The sequence below is a fragment of the Pipistrellus hanaki genome (assembly GCF_964339955.1).
Source record: "Pipistrellus hanaki genome assembly, chromosome: 9".
NCBI classification, from domain to species: domain Eukaryota; kingdom Metazoa; phylum Chordata; class Mammalia; order Chiroptera; family Vespertilionidae; genus Pipistrellus; species Pipistrellus hanaki.
In genome coordinates, this window is record NC_140511.1 from 56,343,991 (window position 1) to 56,362,268 (window position 18,278).

The 18,278-nt window shown below is 46.0% G+C and overlaps 1 protein-coding gene across 1 annotated transcript in view; it reads left to right on the forward strand.

Moving 5' to 3' along the window:
• The window catches only part of SLC6A5 (solute carrier family 6 member 5), a 45,203-nt gene extending 36,922 nt beyond the window's left edge, over nucleotides 1-8,281 (forward strand). Inside the window, exons 15-16 of the mRNA XM_084893661.1 lie at nucleotides 2,112-2,279; nucleotides 4,737-8,281. Coding sequence (XP_084749787.1) covers nucleotides 2,112-2,279; nucleotides 4,737-4,892 — 324 coding nt within the window. The 3' untranslated portion in view covers nucleotides 4,893-8,281. The remainder of the gene's footprint in view (nucleotides 1-2,111; nucleotides 2,280-4,736) is intronic.
• Nucleotides 8,282-18,278: the final 9,997 nt, after the last annotated feature.

An 18,278-nucleotide genomic window follows, 5' to 3' on the forward strand; every position in this document is an offset into this window, starting at 1 on the left:
TATTGCTGTTTATATAGTAAATGAAATGGAGCAACTTACCATAAATACATTAGGCCGCGCTTCCAATAGACGGGTTAATAAAGCTTATAACTCTAGGGGCAAATGTTTAAAAGGGGGCCTAGAGTACGGCATCTCTTTCCATAAAGCAGTGTTTTTCAGTACTTGTCTTCAGGCTCATGTTGCTTCAAACAAATATATTGAGTTATTATTGCATTGAAATACTCGCTCGCCCTAGCAGCCTGGGCTTTGCAGCAATAATATACATGCCTCACATTTGTGCAGAGATTCACACTATCCCCCAAACACTTCCGTATGTTTTTTTCCCTGACATAATTTGCTCCAATCATTTTGGGACAGTTATGTTATTGCTTAGGATAGAAGAAAGGTGGGGAGGAAGGACGAACTTAGTCACCATAATGTATGTGACTCCAGGCTGATTCGGGACGAATCCAGGGAATAACACGCTTTTCTCAGGGCAGTGTCCCCAGAGGCGTGGCCAGAGCAGCTGGGGCCCCTGTTCTGTCTTTTTCGTGCTTCCTTTTTCAGCACACGTCTCCCTTTGCTCCTTTTCAGCGGCGCTAACCAGTCTGCAGAGATTCTCCCTGGCATTGCCAGTTGAAGCATGCAGTGGTAGGAGATAGTGGGCAGAAAAGACATCAGGACCACTCTTAAAACAAGTGGGAACTCTAGAGTAAATACCAGGCTATCCTTCCCAGAGAACCCCCATGCTGCAGGCAGGGTGTGAAATATGTCCGTTTTATAGCAGGTCCCTCAGTTCATTAGTGGGAGAGCTGAGATTAGCCTCTTGGTCTCCTGGCTCTCAGCTCACCACTCAGTGACTAGTCCCCTTCACCTTGAGCCAGTCAAAAGGGAGGCTGTGCATCCATTCTCTGTCCCACAGCTCATCACTGGGCCAGGCTTCTGGCTCAGGCACCACGTGGGAACCACTCAGGGCCTCAGCCAGCTTTATAGCCAGCTCCCGGATGCAAGCACGCCCCCGTCAGTAAGAAGAAGTAGTGATTCAATTCACGTTTTAAAAATTAAAATACAGTCCTACCAGTGTGACTTGGTTGGGGCATCATTCCATACACCAGTGTTTCCCAAACTTTTGACATATGTGTACCCCTTCTATAATTTTCGTAATGCTGAGTACCCCTCATACTCATGAGAACGTAGAATTAAGTGCAGCTAAGCACGGTGCAGTGCAGATCCCCACCAAACTCCGGTGCAACGCGTACCCCCACCAAACTCTTCCTGTACCCCTGTGTGTACGCGTACCACACTTTGGCAAACACTGCCATACATCAAAGGGTGGCAGGTTTGATTCCCGGTCAGGACACATACCCAGGTTGTAGGTTTAATTGTGTATTGGATCCCTGCTCAGGGCACCTGCGGAGGCAACCAATTAGTGTTTCTTCATCATATTGATGTTTCTCTTTCTCTCTCTCTCTTGTAAATATAAAATTGTTAAAAAATAAAATATATAAACCTAACAGGTTTATTTCTTGTAACAGAAGCTGATGACCCATCATAGGAAGTATAGACAACCCCTTAAAAACACCCCCAGCCCCTCCCACCTCCACCCACCAGCTACCGTGCTGTATGTATGTTCTCAGGACTTGTCTTCTCAGCCTGTCTGTGCCCACACCTGCAGGTGCAATGCTCCGCTAGGGGTGTCGAACTCAATCAGAGAAGGGGCCAAAATCTAAAATCCAGCCTAAATCGCGGGCCGAATGGTTTATTGAACAGTCATAAACTGACAATGTCATAAACTGACAGCGGAGTGCAGTGATGACAGCGCGGTGCGGGCCACATTGCAAGGCCTGGCGGGCTGGATTTGGCCCGCTGGCCTTGTGTTTGACACATGTGCTCCAGTCCTACGAGAGGCCAAAGCCAGGGTCAGAAGCTAGGTGTGTCCTTGTCACTTCTCTGAGACTCAGTTTCTTCATTTGGAAAATGGATTACTGACACCTCCCTTTCAGGGTTGTTATGGGTATAAAATGACTTCATAGATAGATAAGCATCCAGCTCAGAGCAGGGGTTTGACATGTGGCTGTGGGATGGACAGATACCTCACCACCCTGATGCCTGTGTTTCTCTTTTCCTCCTAGTTTATCCTCTGCTTCAGCTTTTACCAGTGGGAGCCCATGACCTACGGCTCTTATCGCTACCCTAACTGGTCCATGGTGCTCGGATGGCTGATGCTAGCCTGTTCCGTTATCTGGATCCCCATTATGTTTGTGATAAAAATGCACCTGGCTCCTGGCCGGTTTATTGAGGTGAGTCTGTCCGCTGCTCTCCCCTGGCTCCCCCTCTCAGGGGAGAAGCCCTGAGAGCCCTGGGCATTAGAAACAAGAGATTCGCAAACCGATTCTAGAGGGAGACTTGGAGATTAAGTGATTACAGTTGCCAGCATTTCTATTAAACCCGTTTTTATTATGTATTATTCCTCTAATGGAGGCACTGAGCCAATCCGCAGGCAGAGCTGTTATTATGCTATCGCTCAGCACAGTGACAGCCGAGGGGAATGAGTGATGGAAGTGCCTCCTCCCCTCTCATTGTGGTTTAAAGCCCAGTGCTTGGTTTTTTACCACCCATCAGATTCCCCCTTCCCAATGCCCCCCTCTGTCCAAGGCTCCTCCCTCCAAGCATGTGTTACCATGAAATTAACACTCACTGCCCTTCCGTTGTGCCTGGGTTAGGAATGGCTGGGGTCCAGGCTGGTTAAAGTGTCACCATCATGTAACAAGAGGCCCAGAGCATGGCTGGCAGAGATGAGACCTGTCTTTCTTAATTACAATGCTGGACCTACTTCTTAATTACAATGCAAAACAAAAATAAAAACCCCCACACGCTCACTCCCGAGTGGAAGGGAAGGGGGCTGACTGCCACTTGTTGGGCCACCAGTAAAGTGTGGCCAGGCTCCTGTTGTTTACGACAAGTTGCTTGCTCAGACGTGCTGGGAATAGGGCAGCTCTGACTCTGTCTTGGAGATCCAGAGGCCTGGCATTTTGGACCAGACCTGTGCTCCTCAGGGTTTGGCCCGGGGACCAGCTCGTTGGAGATGCAGAGGATCAGACTCCAGCATGGCTCCACTGACCCAGAGCCCTGGGGAAGTGGGACCCTGGAGTCTACAGTTTAACAAGCTCCCCAGGTGATTCTAATTCACACCCACAGGTGAGGGGCATTGGATTAGACCAGTGGTCGGCAAACTCATGAGTCAGCAGAGCCAAATATCAACAGTACAACGACTGCAATTTCTTTTGGGAGCCAAATTTTTAAAACTTAAACTTCTTCTAAAGCCACCTCTTCAAAATAGACTTGCCCACGCAGGCCGTGGTATGTTGTGGAAGAGCCACACTCAAGGGGCCAAAGAGCCGCACGTGGCTCACAAGCAGCAGTTTGCCGACCAGGGGGTTAGCGTTAGACCAAGAGGCAGAAACACCTGCAGACAGAGGGCAGTGCCGAGTAGCTGTCGAGGCTTTGCTCTGGGTCGGCCAGGCTGAAAAAAGAGAGCGGATTCTGGGATGTCCGTGGAGGCTGCGGAGGGGAGAAGCCCGAAGGGAATAAAGCCTGTGAGTAAACGTGTAGCCAGGTGTCCATGTGCCGAGAAGGAGCCTTGGTTTTCACTGGACTAAAGGAGGAGGTAGAGTGGGTGAAGGGAGGGGTCAGAGTCTTCCTTCAGGCAGATCCCCGGTTTCCGTCCTCAGGAAATGGTATTCGCTGTTTCCTGAGGTTATTACTGAGACCCCCCCCCTCCCCCCCCCCAGGAAGCTTGCTGGTTCCCTGATGAACCTCCCACCACTGATGCAGAACTCTCTTCCCCCCACTCCCCGAACAGAACACGGTGGAGCGCTACTATTTTGTGTCAGACTGAAATTATCTGAAGAGTTGGCTATATAAATTTACTATGGTTGATTTGGGACACAGAGGTTGCAAATGGATAATTAAGGAGAGATTAAACGAACAGCTGTAAGAGGCAGCTTCACTTTAATAGTTAATAAACATATAATTGTTTCCCCCTTATGTAGGGAGAAATATGTTTTCTTTCCTCTTTCTAAAATACGTTTCCGTGAGATTACGTTTTCGGTGAGAAGTTCCATTGAAGGACTAGAGAGACCCCGTTATTTGCAGCTTGCCTGCCAGCGCCCAACCCTGCTGAACCAAGTCAGAAGCATATATTTTTGTCAACAGATAATTAAAATCTCTGCTCACTCTTGGCAATGTATCTTTGAGGTTGGGATATTTTTTCCCGGCCATTTATATACTTTTGGGAAATATGCTAAACAAAATCCAATTATTTTGATGTAGCAACCCACTGTTGGAACTAAAGAGCAAAGTAATAGAGCACATGTGTCCTTTGCAAATTGCGTTTGGCACTGTCGGGAGAAGTATGTGGGTTCTGTTCATTTGGAGAGGGAAAAAAAATGTGTAATTAAAATCTGGGTCCTTTTCCCTCTATTAATCTTGTGCAAGGCAAATCCTGAGCAATTGTAATATTGCTTGCAGGGTGATGTAAATAACTTCAAGTGAACCAAAGGACTTCTCCTCTTTAATGAGTCCACGGCTTGGTTAATTGATTTCCACCTGCTTCTCCTGGGGGTAGGGGTGGGGGGAAACTTTTGGATCAAGGGGCACCTGGAAAATGTGGCTGCACAGTTTGGGATGTGGCTTGGTACCTTGGGGAAGGAGGGGCAGTACTTCTGTGACCCTGTGTGTCTTTGGCTTCTTTGCAGAGGCTAAAGCTGGTGTGTTCGCCGCAGCCGGACTGGGGCCCATTCTTAGCTAAGCACCGTGGGGAGCGTTACAAGAACATGATCGACCCCTTGGGAACCTCCTCCCTGGGATTCAAAATGCCTGTGAAGGACTTGGAACTGGGCACCCAGTGCTAGTCTGATGGCATGAGATGGCCCAGACTTTGTCCTGTTTTCCCTCTCTGCCTCCCCCTACTGGTTTCCCCAGGTTCCTTCCCATTTTGCTGCTTCTTTCTCCCCACTTCTTGGTTCGTATCTGTGCATGAGAGTGGTTCCGTAGGACCTAGTGTCGCATGCTGTAGTGAAGAGCTAGACGGACCTCTTCAAGCGCTGTTCACCTGTGTCCGTGGTGTCTGTTGGCAGTAGGGTTGGTCCAAAGAGCACGCGCTTTACCCCACAGGAGCGGACCAGCTAGGTGAGCGCTTTCTGGTGATGTCACAAGGAGGAATGTACGATCTGGCCAACAGAAAAATATACGCTGTGTGTTATCCGTGGTGCCCGTAAGGCATCTGCCGAATGGCAGAATCACAGGACCGTTAACTCAGACTTTTGGGTGTTGTAGGGCTGAGCTGAGCAGTATAGAGCTTTCATTCAGACACAGAAAGACCAGGGCATGGTACACTTGGAGTATCAGCTGTGGTCAGGACATGCTTTAGAGCAAGACAAGGCCAGTGGGTTTAGGCACCATCAAGGTGGTTAAATTCCTATTTTGATTCACAATTGGGGATGTTTCCTTCTTGTGGAACAACTGTCTCGAGTGCGAGGACGCAGACACTTCACTCTGCACAAGAACCTCAACAAAGAGTTGGTTCCCTTCCCGCTGATGTCTTTAAAAAAAACACACCCCAATTTGTGAATTCTTTTGTCATATCCTCATCCCTCCACAAGAAGCCATCCTATAATTTGTGCCTAATTTTGTACGTTCATAGTAGAGCTCCATTCCAGTTTCTACATGACATTTAGCACCATGGTTCAATGTCATGGTCCAGTGTTTCTTCTTTTGTACATGTCCTTCTATAAGCTGCAGATACCTTGCCTCTCAGCCTCTGGGACAATGAGACTTAACCTGGTTTATCTACAATTTCTCTATATAAAAACAAACTCTTAAAAGACAGATAACTTCTCAATTTTTACTCTCAACTTTTTCACTCACAGTCAATTCCAATTGTAGTTACAGAGAAATCAAGGAAATGAAGAGTTTACTAGAAAACAACCATGATATTCACTGTGCTTTTAGGTCACAGTACTTACAGAAATTCCTGATAAATACAGTTTGATAAGTAGTGAGTGAGCCAATTAAGTATAGTGTTTGAGACTACATTTAGATAACTCAATCTTAAGAGTTCCCAATTCACAGTACTTATAACCACACTCTGATGAGAATGAATCGAGTGTCTGCAGAGGTTGGGGAAATTGTAACTTCATTAAGTTCTTGTATCCTGAACATGTGTAGATGAAACTTTTCAAATGTGATATGTGGTCACATAGAATGTGTACCCCTAGTGGTGTTTCCTTAAAAATATTTTGGGAATCCCTGTAGAAAAGGTGAATTTAGAATAGTGTGGCCTGGTGGCCTGGGTTTCTGTTTCCTGTTTTCTGATGGTAAGAGCAGCTGGATTTTTTCCCCCCTTTTCCTTCCAACTTCAAAGTTTTACATATACTTTTCTTAAAGGCGAAAGGTTCTGAAATTAGCTGGAAACAGTTACCTTGGAGATGTGGTTTTGCCCATTTCTGAAGTTAAGTTCCACTTCAAAGCTCTCTTTGCCAGATGTGTCCAGTGTCTGAGCTACCCCCTGTCTTGGCGCACCTACCTTCCCGCAGACTTGGCTGGAACGCTGAGGGCGGGGAGATGCATGCGACCAGAGGGGTGTTTCCATGCTGTGTTAAAATGCACAGTCAGCTGGAAGAAAAAAAATTTGAATAAAGGGAAAATGAACAGCGTTGCCATAAACCACCACTCGAGAGTTTCCCTGAAAACCGAGGAGAAAGCCAAGTTGCCGAGAAAAGACATTATTGGTTCGCTGTGCAGAATGTGGGTCGTTTTCCACCTATGAGATTATTTCCTAACACCAACCAATGCCAGAAATCGATTCTGAGTAAAAAAAAAAAAAAAAGCCATATGTTAAAAACAGTAACCCTGTAATATCCTTAAAGGAGAAAAACATGTATATTTCTTAACTATTGGTGTTGTGGCTACTTCTGCAAATACTTGTCTAGCATCTTAGCAACATAGTCCTTAGGGGTATGTGTTTGTCGTGTATCAATGTGTCCAAGCTGACCTTTGTTCCTTTTTCCTTCCTATTGATTTATTGCATGAAATCTGTGGTCAATGCAAACCAATGACCTCAACGTCTTTGAGACTTTCCATGTGTTTTTAATATGTAAGGAATGTAATCAACGTGTATTCCAGTGAGCAGCACTTTAAGAAGACATTTCACACAGTGAGCGTTAAATGGAGACCAGACTTGGGGATGTCGCATTGGGGTTGAGTTTTCCTCTAAGATCTGTCCTGTTATCTACACGTGCCTCAGTGCTTCCTGACAACCTCCACCTGTCAGCATGTCTGTCCCATGCCTGAAACTGCGAACTTTCCTTCCTGTTTGTCCCCTTGGCCCTTGGCCATTGTCCTCTTCCCAGAGACTCGGGCACTCACTATTGCTTCACGTTCGCGCGATGGCAAGATGGCACCCAGGTTTGTGTTTGGGACACACTTCTTCATGGCAGATGGCGCGCATGAGGGCATGCGGTGTGGCAGGTTGTCTTACAAGGAAAGAAGTTCAGGGTCAATGATGAGCAAAACTTCCAGGCTGGGAGCAAAGCTTTGGGTGACTTAATCCTGGCACTAAATTCTCCCCAAAGTGGCCCTAGGATGAGTGAAGGTGAAGCTTCCTAGCTTTCCCGGATTTTGCTTCAGTTGCACAGGAAGGCCGAGTAGTTTTGAATGGTGGTCTCTGCTCGGTCATGGCTGAGCAACCTGCAGCCAAAGAGAAAGCGTGTTCAGATGGGCTGAAAAGCAGGCAGTGGTCTGATTTACCTGCCGGATTAAATACATCTTCAGGTAACCATTTGCCTTATAGGTGTATTTTATTGTTAGGATGATACTTACTGACTAGGAGCTGTTTTGTCTCTCATTTTTTTGAGGTCTTTCTTTGCACTTTATTATGGACCTATCATGGAATAGGTTTATTCTTAAATTGCATACTTGGCTAAAGTCCTAAATGTAGTACTGTTGCCTATGAATAAAGATATGTTCGCTAATCAGGTCCTTCTATTTTTTCATTAACTGTACATGAAGAAAATATATTATGTTACAAATGATGCACCATATATATATATCTTATAGAGTACATATTAGATACTGTGTATTATTCATTTAAGAAGTCATTATTCTTGAGGCCCTACCTCAAAGTTTGTATTTATGTACACAAATGCAATTTATTGTATTCTATATTTGCTTATTATATACTGATATAAATTAGAATTTATGCTAATAATGTATGAGTTCACAAAACCCTAAATAAATGTCTGTGTTTAAAACATGATGATCACAGTATTGTGTCTATTACAAACCCACATCCTTGTTTAACCAATGGCCTTCAGGTACCTGCAGGATTGATCTCTTTTATTGGGAGAAACCTGGAACAGAAATGAAAAACTGCTCTCCTGGGTAAATGAGATTGGCATTATTGAAGAAACAAATATTAATTAAATTGTTATATTCTTAACCACCAGAATACACTATTGTTTTCTGAGTTATTCATTACCCCTTCTAGGGAAGGTCAGAGAGGGAGGGAGAGAATCAGAGTGAACCTGAACAGTGGGACTGGGCAGTGTGCTAATGGTCATATTGTCCGTCTTCAATTGCACTTTCCTTCAGCAAACATGTGTGCAGTTCTTGCAATGAGTTGAACCCTAGGCAAAACTGAATAAAAAAGAAAACAGCCACAGATCTCAGGGGACTCAGAGAGACTAGTAATAAGACTATATATATATATATATATAGTTGTTAATCCTCACCTGAGGATATTTTTTCCACTGATTTTTATAGAGAGTGGAAGGGAGATAGAGAGGAGGAGGAAGAGAGAGAGAGAAACATCAATGTGAGAGTGACACATTGATTTGTTGCCTCTCACAAGTGCCCCGAACTGGGCCTGGGATTGAACCCAAAACCCTCCAGTACATGGGCCGATGCTCTAACCACTTAGAAATAGGGCCAGGGCAAGACTACTCATAGTAAACAAACATACAAATCGGTCAATGCCATCTCTCCTCTTTTAAGTGGGTGGAGCCCCTGGTTTCCTCCCAGAGATGAGCCCGAGCCCCAGTGTCTTGTGCAGAGACTGGCTGCTGGGCATTCCTATTTCATTCTGTCAACCACGAAGCTTGACTCTGCTTGTCCTCAACTGGACATGGGACACTCCCCTCACTCCAGCCCCATCTTCTGCTTCCCAGTTGGCAGGAGGAGCTGGGCTGCCTTTAGTGGGAAAAGAAATGCCCTCCCCTCTGAGGTTGTAAACCATGTGCTGAGAGCACCCGTGTCCATTCTGTGGAAATGGGACTTCCACATGTGCCAAGGCTTGTCCATACACCGCGCTTCAACGGGCAGACTGAGCAGCAAATACCAGACAGTGCAACCTTACGCTGAGAGGCACAGAGTGCCCTGTGGGACCAGAGTTCAGAGCCGGCTCATCATCCTTGATTTCCATCCTGAGATCCCCTTGTTCAGTTGTATTTTCTTTCAATGTTTTATTCGGGAAACCCAAGCATCCATATAAGCGGAGAGAGAGAGTAATAAACTCACGCCCATATTACTCGGTTTCAACGATTATCAGCTTTTGTCCAAGTTTATTTCATGTGTCCCTCTCCCCATGCTGACCTGAGACTTTGTTCCTGTGCAGTGTATTCCAGTAGATCCCAGCTATCACGGGATTTTACTTAAAACATGCTCTGATATGTGTGTGTTTCTCTTCATATCTCTTACCTGTTGATTTTTAAAATTATTTTTTTAAAATTTTCAATTACATTTGACATTCAATGTTGTATTAGTTTCAGGTGTATAGCAAAATGCTTAGACATCTGTAAAAATGCAAAGTGATCCCCTGATCGGTCTAGTACCCATCTGACACCACACACAGTGATCATAGTATCACTGTCTTCCCTATGCTGTACTTCACATCACACATGTTGTATTTTTTTTTATACCCCTTCTAGATAGTCCTTCCCTAAGTGAGGACAGTGACAAAATGTGGGAATTTTTGAGCTCACATATCACTAGCTGGACCAACCTCCTCTGGGCAGGTAAAGAGGGGTATGGGGGCCTGTCATGTGGTGTTTGCTCTGACCACTCCCCTGGCTTTTGCTGTCCAATCTTTCATCTGGCTTTCACTTGGGCAATGCTTTTCTTACCAAGTTACTCTTGCTGCCTTTGATTCCTCTCTGCTTTTGTTTAAGCTTCCTTCCGCCTCCTTCCCAGATGTCCTTCCTGGAACCAGAGATCCAGAACCTCACAGTTGCACAGAAGTCCAACGTCATTCATTCCAGCATGTCTGAAACACATTCTTCTACAACAGCTTGTTTTGTGGGAGCTGGATTTACAAAGAGATGTATGTGAGATGAGTAATCACTGTCTAAAAGCGGCAACCCGGGGGGGGGGGGGGGGCGGGCTCCTGACAACAGAGAACTCCTCCAGTGCCTTTACAGTAGCTCAGCGTTACAAAAATTGGGGTTACTCCTCTGATTTTCACCTTCTCCTCGGTAAAACAGAGCCAGCGTGTGGTTTGGGTCGCTCCTTTCTTGTCTTTTGATTAAGGTGACCAGCCAAAAGCGGGACGTCTGGTCACCTTACTTTTGGTGCAATCTGTGATTTTTTGAGCATTTTGATACTGCAAGTCATTTAACCCACTGCTATTCCACTTTCCAGGAAATGTCTTCAGATATTTGTAGTATGAAAAGAAAATAATGCCTAGGATATAGTGTAGGTCCACATTTTCACCATTTACTGACCCATTCACTCATTTATTTATTCTTATGATCTACTCAGTGTCTCAATTATTTATATGTTTCTAGTACCTAACAGTTTGTGACACATAGTAGATACTCAATAAATGCACTTTTAAATTGAATGAGCAAATATTGAGTATTGGCTTTGTACAGCGAGCAGAGTTGAATGCTATCATGTACAAGAAAAACATGGATAAGACCAAGTCTCTCCCTCCAGGTTCTCAGAGTGAGGGGGGGTTTTCAGAGAGGGGTACGAACATCACCACAGTACACAGTGCAAAGTACCGAGTGCCACAGGAGGACTCAGGACAGGAACATACAGAGGGGGTGCAGAGGATTAGGCAGGACTTGGTGACATGGGGACACGGAGGAGTTTGACTATGAGGTGAGCTTTACAGGTGAATGAGAGCAAGTAAGGGTTGGCAGGGGGTAAGACAGGCCGTCTCAAGAAAGAGGGATGGAACAGAATTGGAGAGTGGAGTATATGCTTGTAGGAGTGAGAACGAAGGCTGAAAATGTAGCTTAGAACCTGATGGTCAAATGCCTTCAGTGCCAACAGAAAGAGTTCAGACGTTGCCTGACAGGCCACAGGGAACCAAGTGGAGAAGGTTTCTTGGTGGAGGCAGCGAGGGTGCCACAGACACAAGGCGCTAGGTTCGCTTTCCAGCTTTGTTTCTTAGGAACACAGTCTAGGTCTTCTCCTTTGTAGAGCAGGAGCTATGGTGCCCCTCTCACACAGCTGCCAGGATAGCACAGAAATTTGTATGCAGATAAATGTTGGGTGTTTTCCATTAGAGTCTGACCTGTCCATGTGGAATACTGACCAGGTTGCAGTGTCAAGGACGGATCATAGTGGGAAGGCACTTGCAGTAAGAACACTGGTTGGATTGTGCAAGGAACCAGCCTTCTCAAAAGGTTAGAAGTGCCCGGCCAGTGTGGCTCAGTGGTTGGGTATTGACCTATGAACCAGGAGGTCACAGTTCGATTCCAGGTTAGGGAAGATGCCTGGCTTATGGACTCAATCCCTAATAGGGGATGTGCAGGAGACAGCTGATCCATGATTCTCTCTCATCATTTATGTTTCTATCTCCCTCTCCCTTCCTCTCTGAAATAAATAAAAATATCTATTTAAAAGTTAAGCAGTCTGCATGGAGGTGGCACCAGGTAATAGGAATAGTGAGGGCTCCAACTGGAGATTCTTGTCCTGCAGGGGCTGCCATGTCTGTGTATCTCTGCAAAATCTCAGAGTCAGAGAATGGGCTGCAGCAGGTGGAGCTTAGGGGGCTCAGCTTGGGTATCTGTATCCCATTACTTGGTTCCTCTGCCTTGTTCTTTCAGAAAGCAGAGGCTGAGGGGTTCTGTGGTTATTTCTGAGGGATACTCAATTTGCATAATTTGTCTTCTGACTGCCTGCCATTTGCACCTCATTCTGGTACTGGGGAGACTGGCACAGGGAGAGCTTTGGGCCCTACCTTTAAGGTTGTATGAATTTGCTCTTTCTTGGCTGAGGGCTTTGAGATAGACCATATTAAAAAAAAAATCACTCTGTCCACCTGCTCAGAAGTGGAGGGCACTGCTAAGCGCAGGCCCACGCGTTCTCAATGCACATTCTCTCTCCTTTCTTGCCTTCTTGCAAGTACTTCATAAATCTACACAGCTGGTGTCTTGAGGTGAGGGGAAGAATTACTATGGACTTACACTGCCCAGTACTGGCATTTTGCAAAGAAGGGAGAGTTGTAGAGACTGGATTTCTCCTTCTCAGGAACACTTCTGACAGGAGAGAGGCTTGTCACCTGATCACAATGAGACATTTCCCAGTTCCCTTGCTGCCGGGCATGGTCGGTGAACTGCACGTCTTCACCCCACCTGAGTCCCTGCTGGCTCTGTGCTCATTGTGGGTGATTGCACGTCTTGCCCCTGGACCTTCACAGCCCATGAGAAGAGTGTCCATGTGCCAGTTTTGAGTCTAGATCTTAGGAGACCTGGCCTGTTTTCACCTGCTCAGTTGTGCCTCTTTGTGCCGTGAGAAGAACTTGTCCTCGCTGGGCCCCTGATCCAAGGAAGAGGAAAGACAGGTCAGAGAGAGCGCTCAACTGACACACAGACCTGCTGTGAGACGTGGCGTCGGTTCAGCCACCCTGGCCTGAAGCACAGGTGCCCTGCTGAGGACAGCCGGCTGAGCTGAATCCAGTCTGAAGGTCTACAGCAATGGACAACATGCACACCCATAACACGTAACAAAACCTGGCACGTGCACACCTTGTCATCAGAAACTAGAAACACATCTGAGATTATGGATGCTATGAATTAGGGAGATTTCATCCAAAGAATTATGAGATGCCTTTATCTATATGTTTGTAGGTTTTTCTATGTGCCTTCCTATTTATTTATACCTAGCTTTGTTCCAGAAAGTGTTTGAAGCTGCAAGAGACGACAGTCGTTAACTCAGCAAAAGTATGGGCCCCTCTGATTTGGATGTCACTGAAGTTGACTAGAGTTGAGAATCCATTTTCCACGTAGAGTTCATCCACCCATTCATATAAAGACAGAGGTATACACACGGATATACTCACTCACCCCTCCTTATGACTGATTGCACATAGATTCCGGGAGATGAACCCCTGCTCCCAGGTTAGGCATGTACAGTTCCAAGACCATTGGGGCTGTTCTGCCAGTAAATCTGCTCTTTTACCAGTTTCCTAGAGCTGCCATAACAAAGCACTACAAACCAGAAGATTTAAAACAACAGGGATTGAGTCTCTAACAGTTCTGGAGATTAGGAGTCTGAGATGAAGGTGCTGGCAGGGCCCAGGCCTTCCGTGGCCTGCCACTGTAGCATTTCACGTCTGCCCTGAGTGTCACAGGTGTTTCCCCTACAGGTCTCTGTCCTCACAGGGCATTTTCCTCTTCTCATGAGGACACCAGCCCTACTGAAATTAGGGCCCACTAATGACCCCATCTTAGCCTGCCTACATCTGTAAAGACCCAATTTCCAAGTTAAGTCAGGAGCGGGAGTGAAAACTTCAACATATATTTTTTTGGGGGACACAATCTGATCCATAATAGTACTCACAGCCCTCTCATCCCTCTGCCCCCAGTTTTACAAAGGAACTAGTGTGCCCACTGTGAGAAGGCAGTTGAGAGGCTGCGTGGATGAAAGGGAGTGGCTTAGGAAAGGGGACTGGAGTCACTGAGTGAGATGGGGAGTTTCTCAGCCTTGGAAAAGCCTCTTGCTTATAAAGCTGGTTTGGGTCCAAAAAAGGAGGCTTTTCCCCCCTTCTTTTTCTCTGTGGAATTTGTTGCCCTACGTAGAGTCAGCAATGCAACAGCTGGGGGCCAGTGGGACGAGGCAGTCTGCCTGTGGGTGAAAGCCGACAAGAAGTTCTCCATGCTGCCTCCTGGAGAGTATGGCAGGCATCGATTCATTCAGCAGACGTCAGTGAGCACCTAAAATGTGCCAGCTACTGTTCTCGGTGGAGAGGAGCGGTGGTGAGTGAGAAAGACAAACAGCCTGCTCTTGTGGAGCTTACCGTCTATTGGGGGAGAGAGAGTAAGTGTCAGTGAGTAAATCATTATCCCTGATACTCATGAGCACTATACAGACTAAAGCAGGGTAAGGAGGCAGAGGGCCAGGGTGAAGTGAGATGCTGCTTTAGGCAGGGTCTCCTAGAGGCGCTGACACATTAGCAGAGATCTGAGCCATGTGAGAAGTGGCCCACACAAAGATGATGGAAAGAATGTTCCAGGGAGAGGAAACAGTGAATATAGTAAAGACAGTGAGGATAGTATGAACTTAGAATTTTTGAGGACCAGTGAGAAATCTGATCTGGGGTGAGCAACGGGGAGAGCAAAAGGTGGGAAGGTGGGCAAAGGCCTTGTGTGATGTTTGGATTTAAAAAAAAATATGATGGAAAAGTGCAGAAAGAATTTTGAGCAAGGGAATGTGGTTTGATTGATAGATGTTTTAAAATAGAGACAGTGGCTGCCAGTGTGTGTGTGTGTGTGTGTGTGTGTGTGTGTGTGTGTGTGTGTGTCTAAATTGTCAAGGGCAAGAGAATAATGGGAATCTAGGGCAGTAGCCCAGGAAGAGACACTGATGGATTGGAGGAAGGCAGGAGAAGTGAGGGCTGGTGAGAAGTGCTTGATTTGGGGTTTTTCCTTGAAGGTTTCCTGAAGGGCTTAATGGCTTAGACATGGGGTATCAGCAAAGCATGTTTAGGATGGCCCTAGGTTATTTGGTTAGAGCAACTCCTGGCACCCTGAGAAGAGAGTTTGGGAGGAGGAAAAAGTCAAGAGTCCTTATTTAGTCATATTAGGTATTTTTTCATGATCATTGAGGAAGTTTTCGAGAAAGCTTTATTGAGATACAATTCACATATCATACAGTTCACCCTTTTAAAGTGTATAAGTCCATGGCTTTTAGTATGTTGTGACTATCCATGAGTTTTGCATCCACCGCCATAATCAATTTTAGCACATTTTCATTTCCCCCCAAATAAGCCCTGTACTCATTTAGCCCTCACCTGCTAATCCTTCATCCTCCCAGCCCCAGGCAAGCATGTTCTGTCTTGATAGATATGCCCATTCTGGTCTTTCATGTAAATGGAATAATATGGTGCTATGTGGTCCTTTGTGATTGGCTTCCATCACTTACCATAATGTTTTTAAGATTCCTATATGTTGTAGCATGTATCGGAGCTTCATTTTTCTTTATTGCTGAAAAATATTCTGTTGTATAATATACCACATTTTATTTATGCATTCATCAGTTGATGGATATTTGGGCTGTTTTTCCTTTTTGGCTATTATGAACAATGCTGCTGTGAACATTTATGTACAACTCATGTACAGATATATGTTTTCATTTCTCTCGTATATGTACCCAGGACTAGAATTGCTGGATCACATGGTAACTTTGTCTGAAGAGCCATTTCACATTCTCACCAGCAGTTTATGAGGGTTCTAAATTCTCCACTTCTTCTCAACGTTTATTATGTCTTTTAGTCACCCATAGTGGGTGGAAGTGATTTGTCATTACGGTTTTTAAAAATATATATATTTTATTGATTTCAGAGAGGAAGGGAGAGGGGGTGATAGAACCATCAATGATGAAAAAAATCATTGATTGGCTGCTTCCTGCATGCCTTACCCCGCTCCCTCCCTAGGATCGAGCCTGCAACCTGGGCATGTGTCCTGACTGGGAATCAAACTGTGACCTCCTGGTTCAGAGATCAATACTCAACCACTGAGCCACGCCAGGCTCATTATGGTTTTGATCTGCATTTCCCAGGTGGCTAATGATGTTGAACATCTTTTCATGTATTTATTGGCTGCTTGTATATATATGTGTGTGTGTGTGTGTGTGTGTGTGTGTGTGTGTGTGTCTACTCGAAACTTTACCCATTTTATAATTGGGCTATATTTATCTTTTATTATGAAGCTATTGTTTTTAATAAGTACAAGTTTCAATTAGGTATGAGACTTGTACACTCTTTTTTTTGGTTCTGTGTATTCTCTTTTCATTTCCTGTGGCATCCTTTGAAGTGCAAATGTCTTTAATTTTGATGATATGGCCATATTACACTTAAGATGGCCCTGCCCTCCCCCCCCCCAAAAAAAAAAAAAAAAAGTTGGGTATGTAAGCCTGGGGTTCAAATGAGAGGCTGAGCTGGAGACACAGCTTTGAGAGTCACCCATACAGACAGTAGCTGAAGCTATTAGGCTGGTTGACAACACATAGGAGTGAGTGTGGCTGGGAGACAAGGGGAGCGCTGAGCAAAAGGCTCTCCAACTTTTAGCAGACAGGACAAAGAGACAAAGAGCTCCAGGCTCCTGGGAAAACTGTGGAGGGAGACCATTCGGAAGGGCAGGGCAGACATGGGATAAGGCGTTGGGTAAACTGAGTACAGGTCCCATTACAACATCCCAACAACAACCACAAATGGTCACATAGTCCCTTCGTTGCCACTACAGAGATTTGCGGGCCAATTCTATGAAGGGGACCTTAGCCTAACAGGTTGACACATTCAAAGTCCCCCCTCGAGAAATGCACTCACAGGAGGAAGACTGACGTGCTCAGCTATCCGAGGAGATTGATGACCTTGCTGAGATTAGCCCTTGTTACTGCTAATGGGTGTGATGCAGCAAAGCTTTGATGGGACATATGTCTGGCTTTATTTTTTAATGGAACACGCTAAAAGCCCCATCCCACAGGACCAACTAATTATACAGAGACTTTAAGATACAGCTCTAACCCAGACCACATTTTCCCGTTGTTGGGGTCACTGGGACATCTAGGGATCTTGGGATGTCTGAGATCAATAAAAAGGCCTTTGAAACAACAGTTCCGAGTGACTAAAAGCTGCTCCTGTGGAGGTTTAAAAACTGCAGAGGAGCCAGCCAGGTGTGGCTCAGCGGTTGAGCATCATGACACGAACCAGGAGGTTCGATTCCAATCAGCGCACATGCCAGGGTTGCGGGCTCAATCCCCATGAGGGGGCGTATTCTCTCATCATTGATGTTTCTCTCTCCCTCTCTCCCTCTCTGAAATCAATAAAAATATATTTAAAAAAGAACTGCAGAGAGAGGGGCTTGCCTCTCACAGCAGAACTGGTTTATGGTGTCCACATCACAAGGCCTAACTAAACTCAAGGAATTCCATTTTCCTCGAGATGTGTGCTTTTACTAGTAGCTGTAAATGTAAGGAGCTCCAGGAGAGTGCCTGGGAAAAAGTGCTGTGATGGAAACAGAATCAACGCAGACAGATCCCTCCTAGGCTTCAGCTGAATCCCAGGAGACCTGGAGGATCCTTTCAGGCTGACATCAGTTGATCTCTTACTCTCTCAGCTCAGCTTCTGGAGAGGGCAGCCCTGCTTCTAGGTTGGCTTCCTTCCTTCGACCTCTGCTGCCTGAGCCGGAGTCGACCTGCTTGTTCTCATTCTCTTTCATCGGCCCAAGGGCCACACTGGGAAGGACCAAGTGGGACCGTGGCTTGCACACAGAAATATCCAGAAAAAGAGGGCAGAGACCAGAGCACGCAGGCAAATCCTTCTCTCCTAATAAGCAGTGCCAGCCATTGGATGGCTTCCAATGGGGACTCCTGGGGTCAGGACTATGGGAGGTGAGAGGGGCTGCAAGAGGGGACAAGGGTAGAAGGTCCTTATTAGGGAAGTGGATTCCTTATGGGGGGAACTTTGGATTGGCTCCCACGATGTGAGGGAGCTCTGTTCCAGAAGTTTCCCTTCTCCTCTGGGACCCCCGTGGAGTGTATCAAAGGGGTGGTGTGGGCTCTTAGGAAGAGTGTGAGCACACTAGGGGGCGTTACCTCCTGTGGGGGCTCCTTTGGTACAAACCAGAGGTTCCAAGTCATCTGATTTCACGGCTTTGCATCTAGTGATAAATAGCATTCCTGGGTGGAAGGGAGACAACCCGGAAGATCTGTACCGAGAAGGCCGGGGTTTGGAGGGGAGTGCCACAGAGAGGGAGGAGGACTTCTCGCCCTGTACGCGCCTATAACACAAAGCC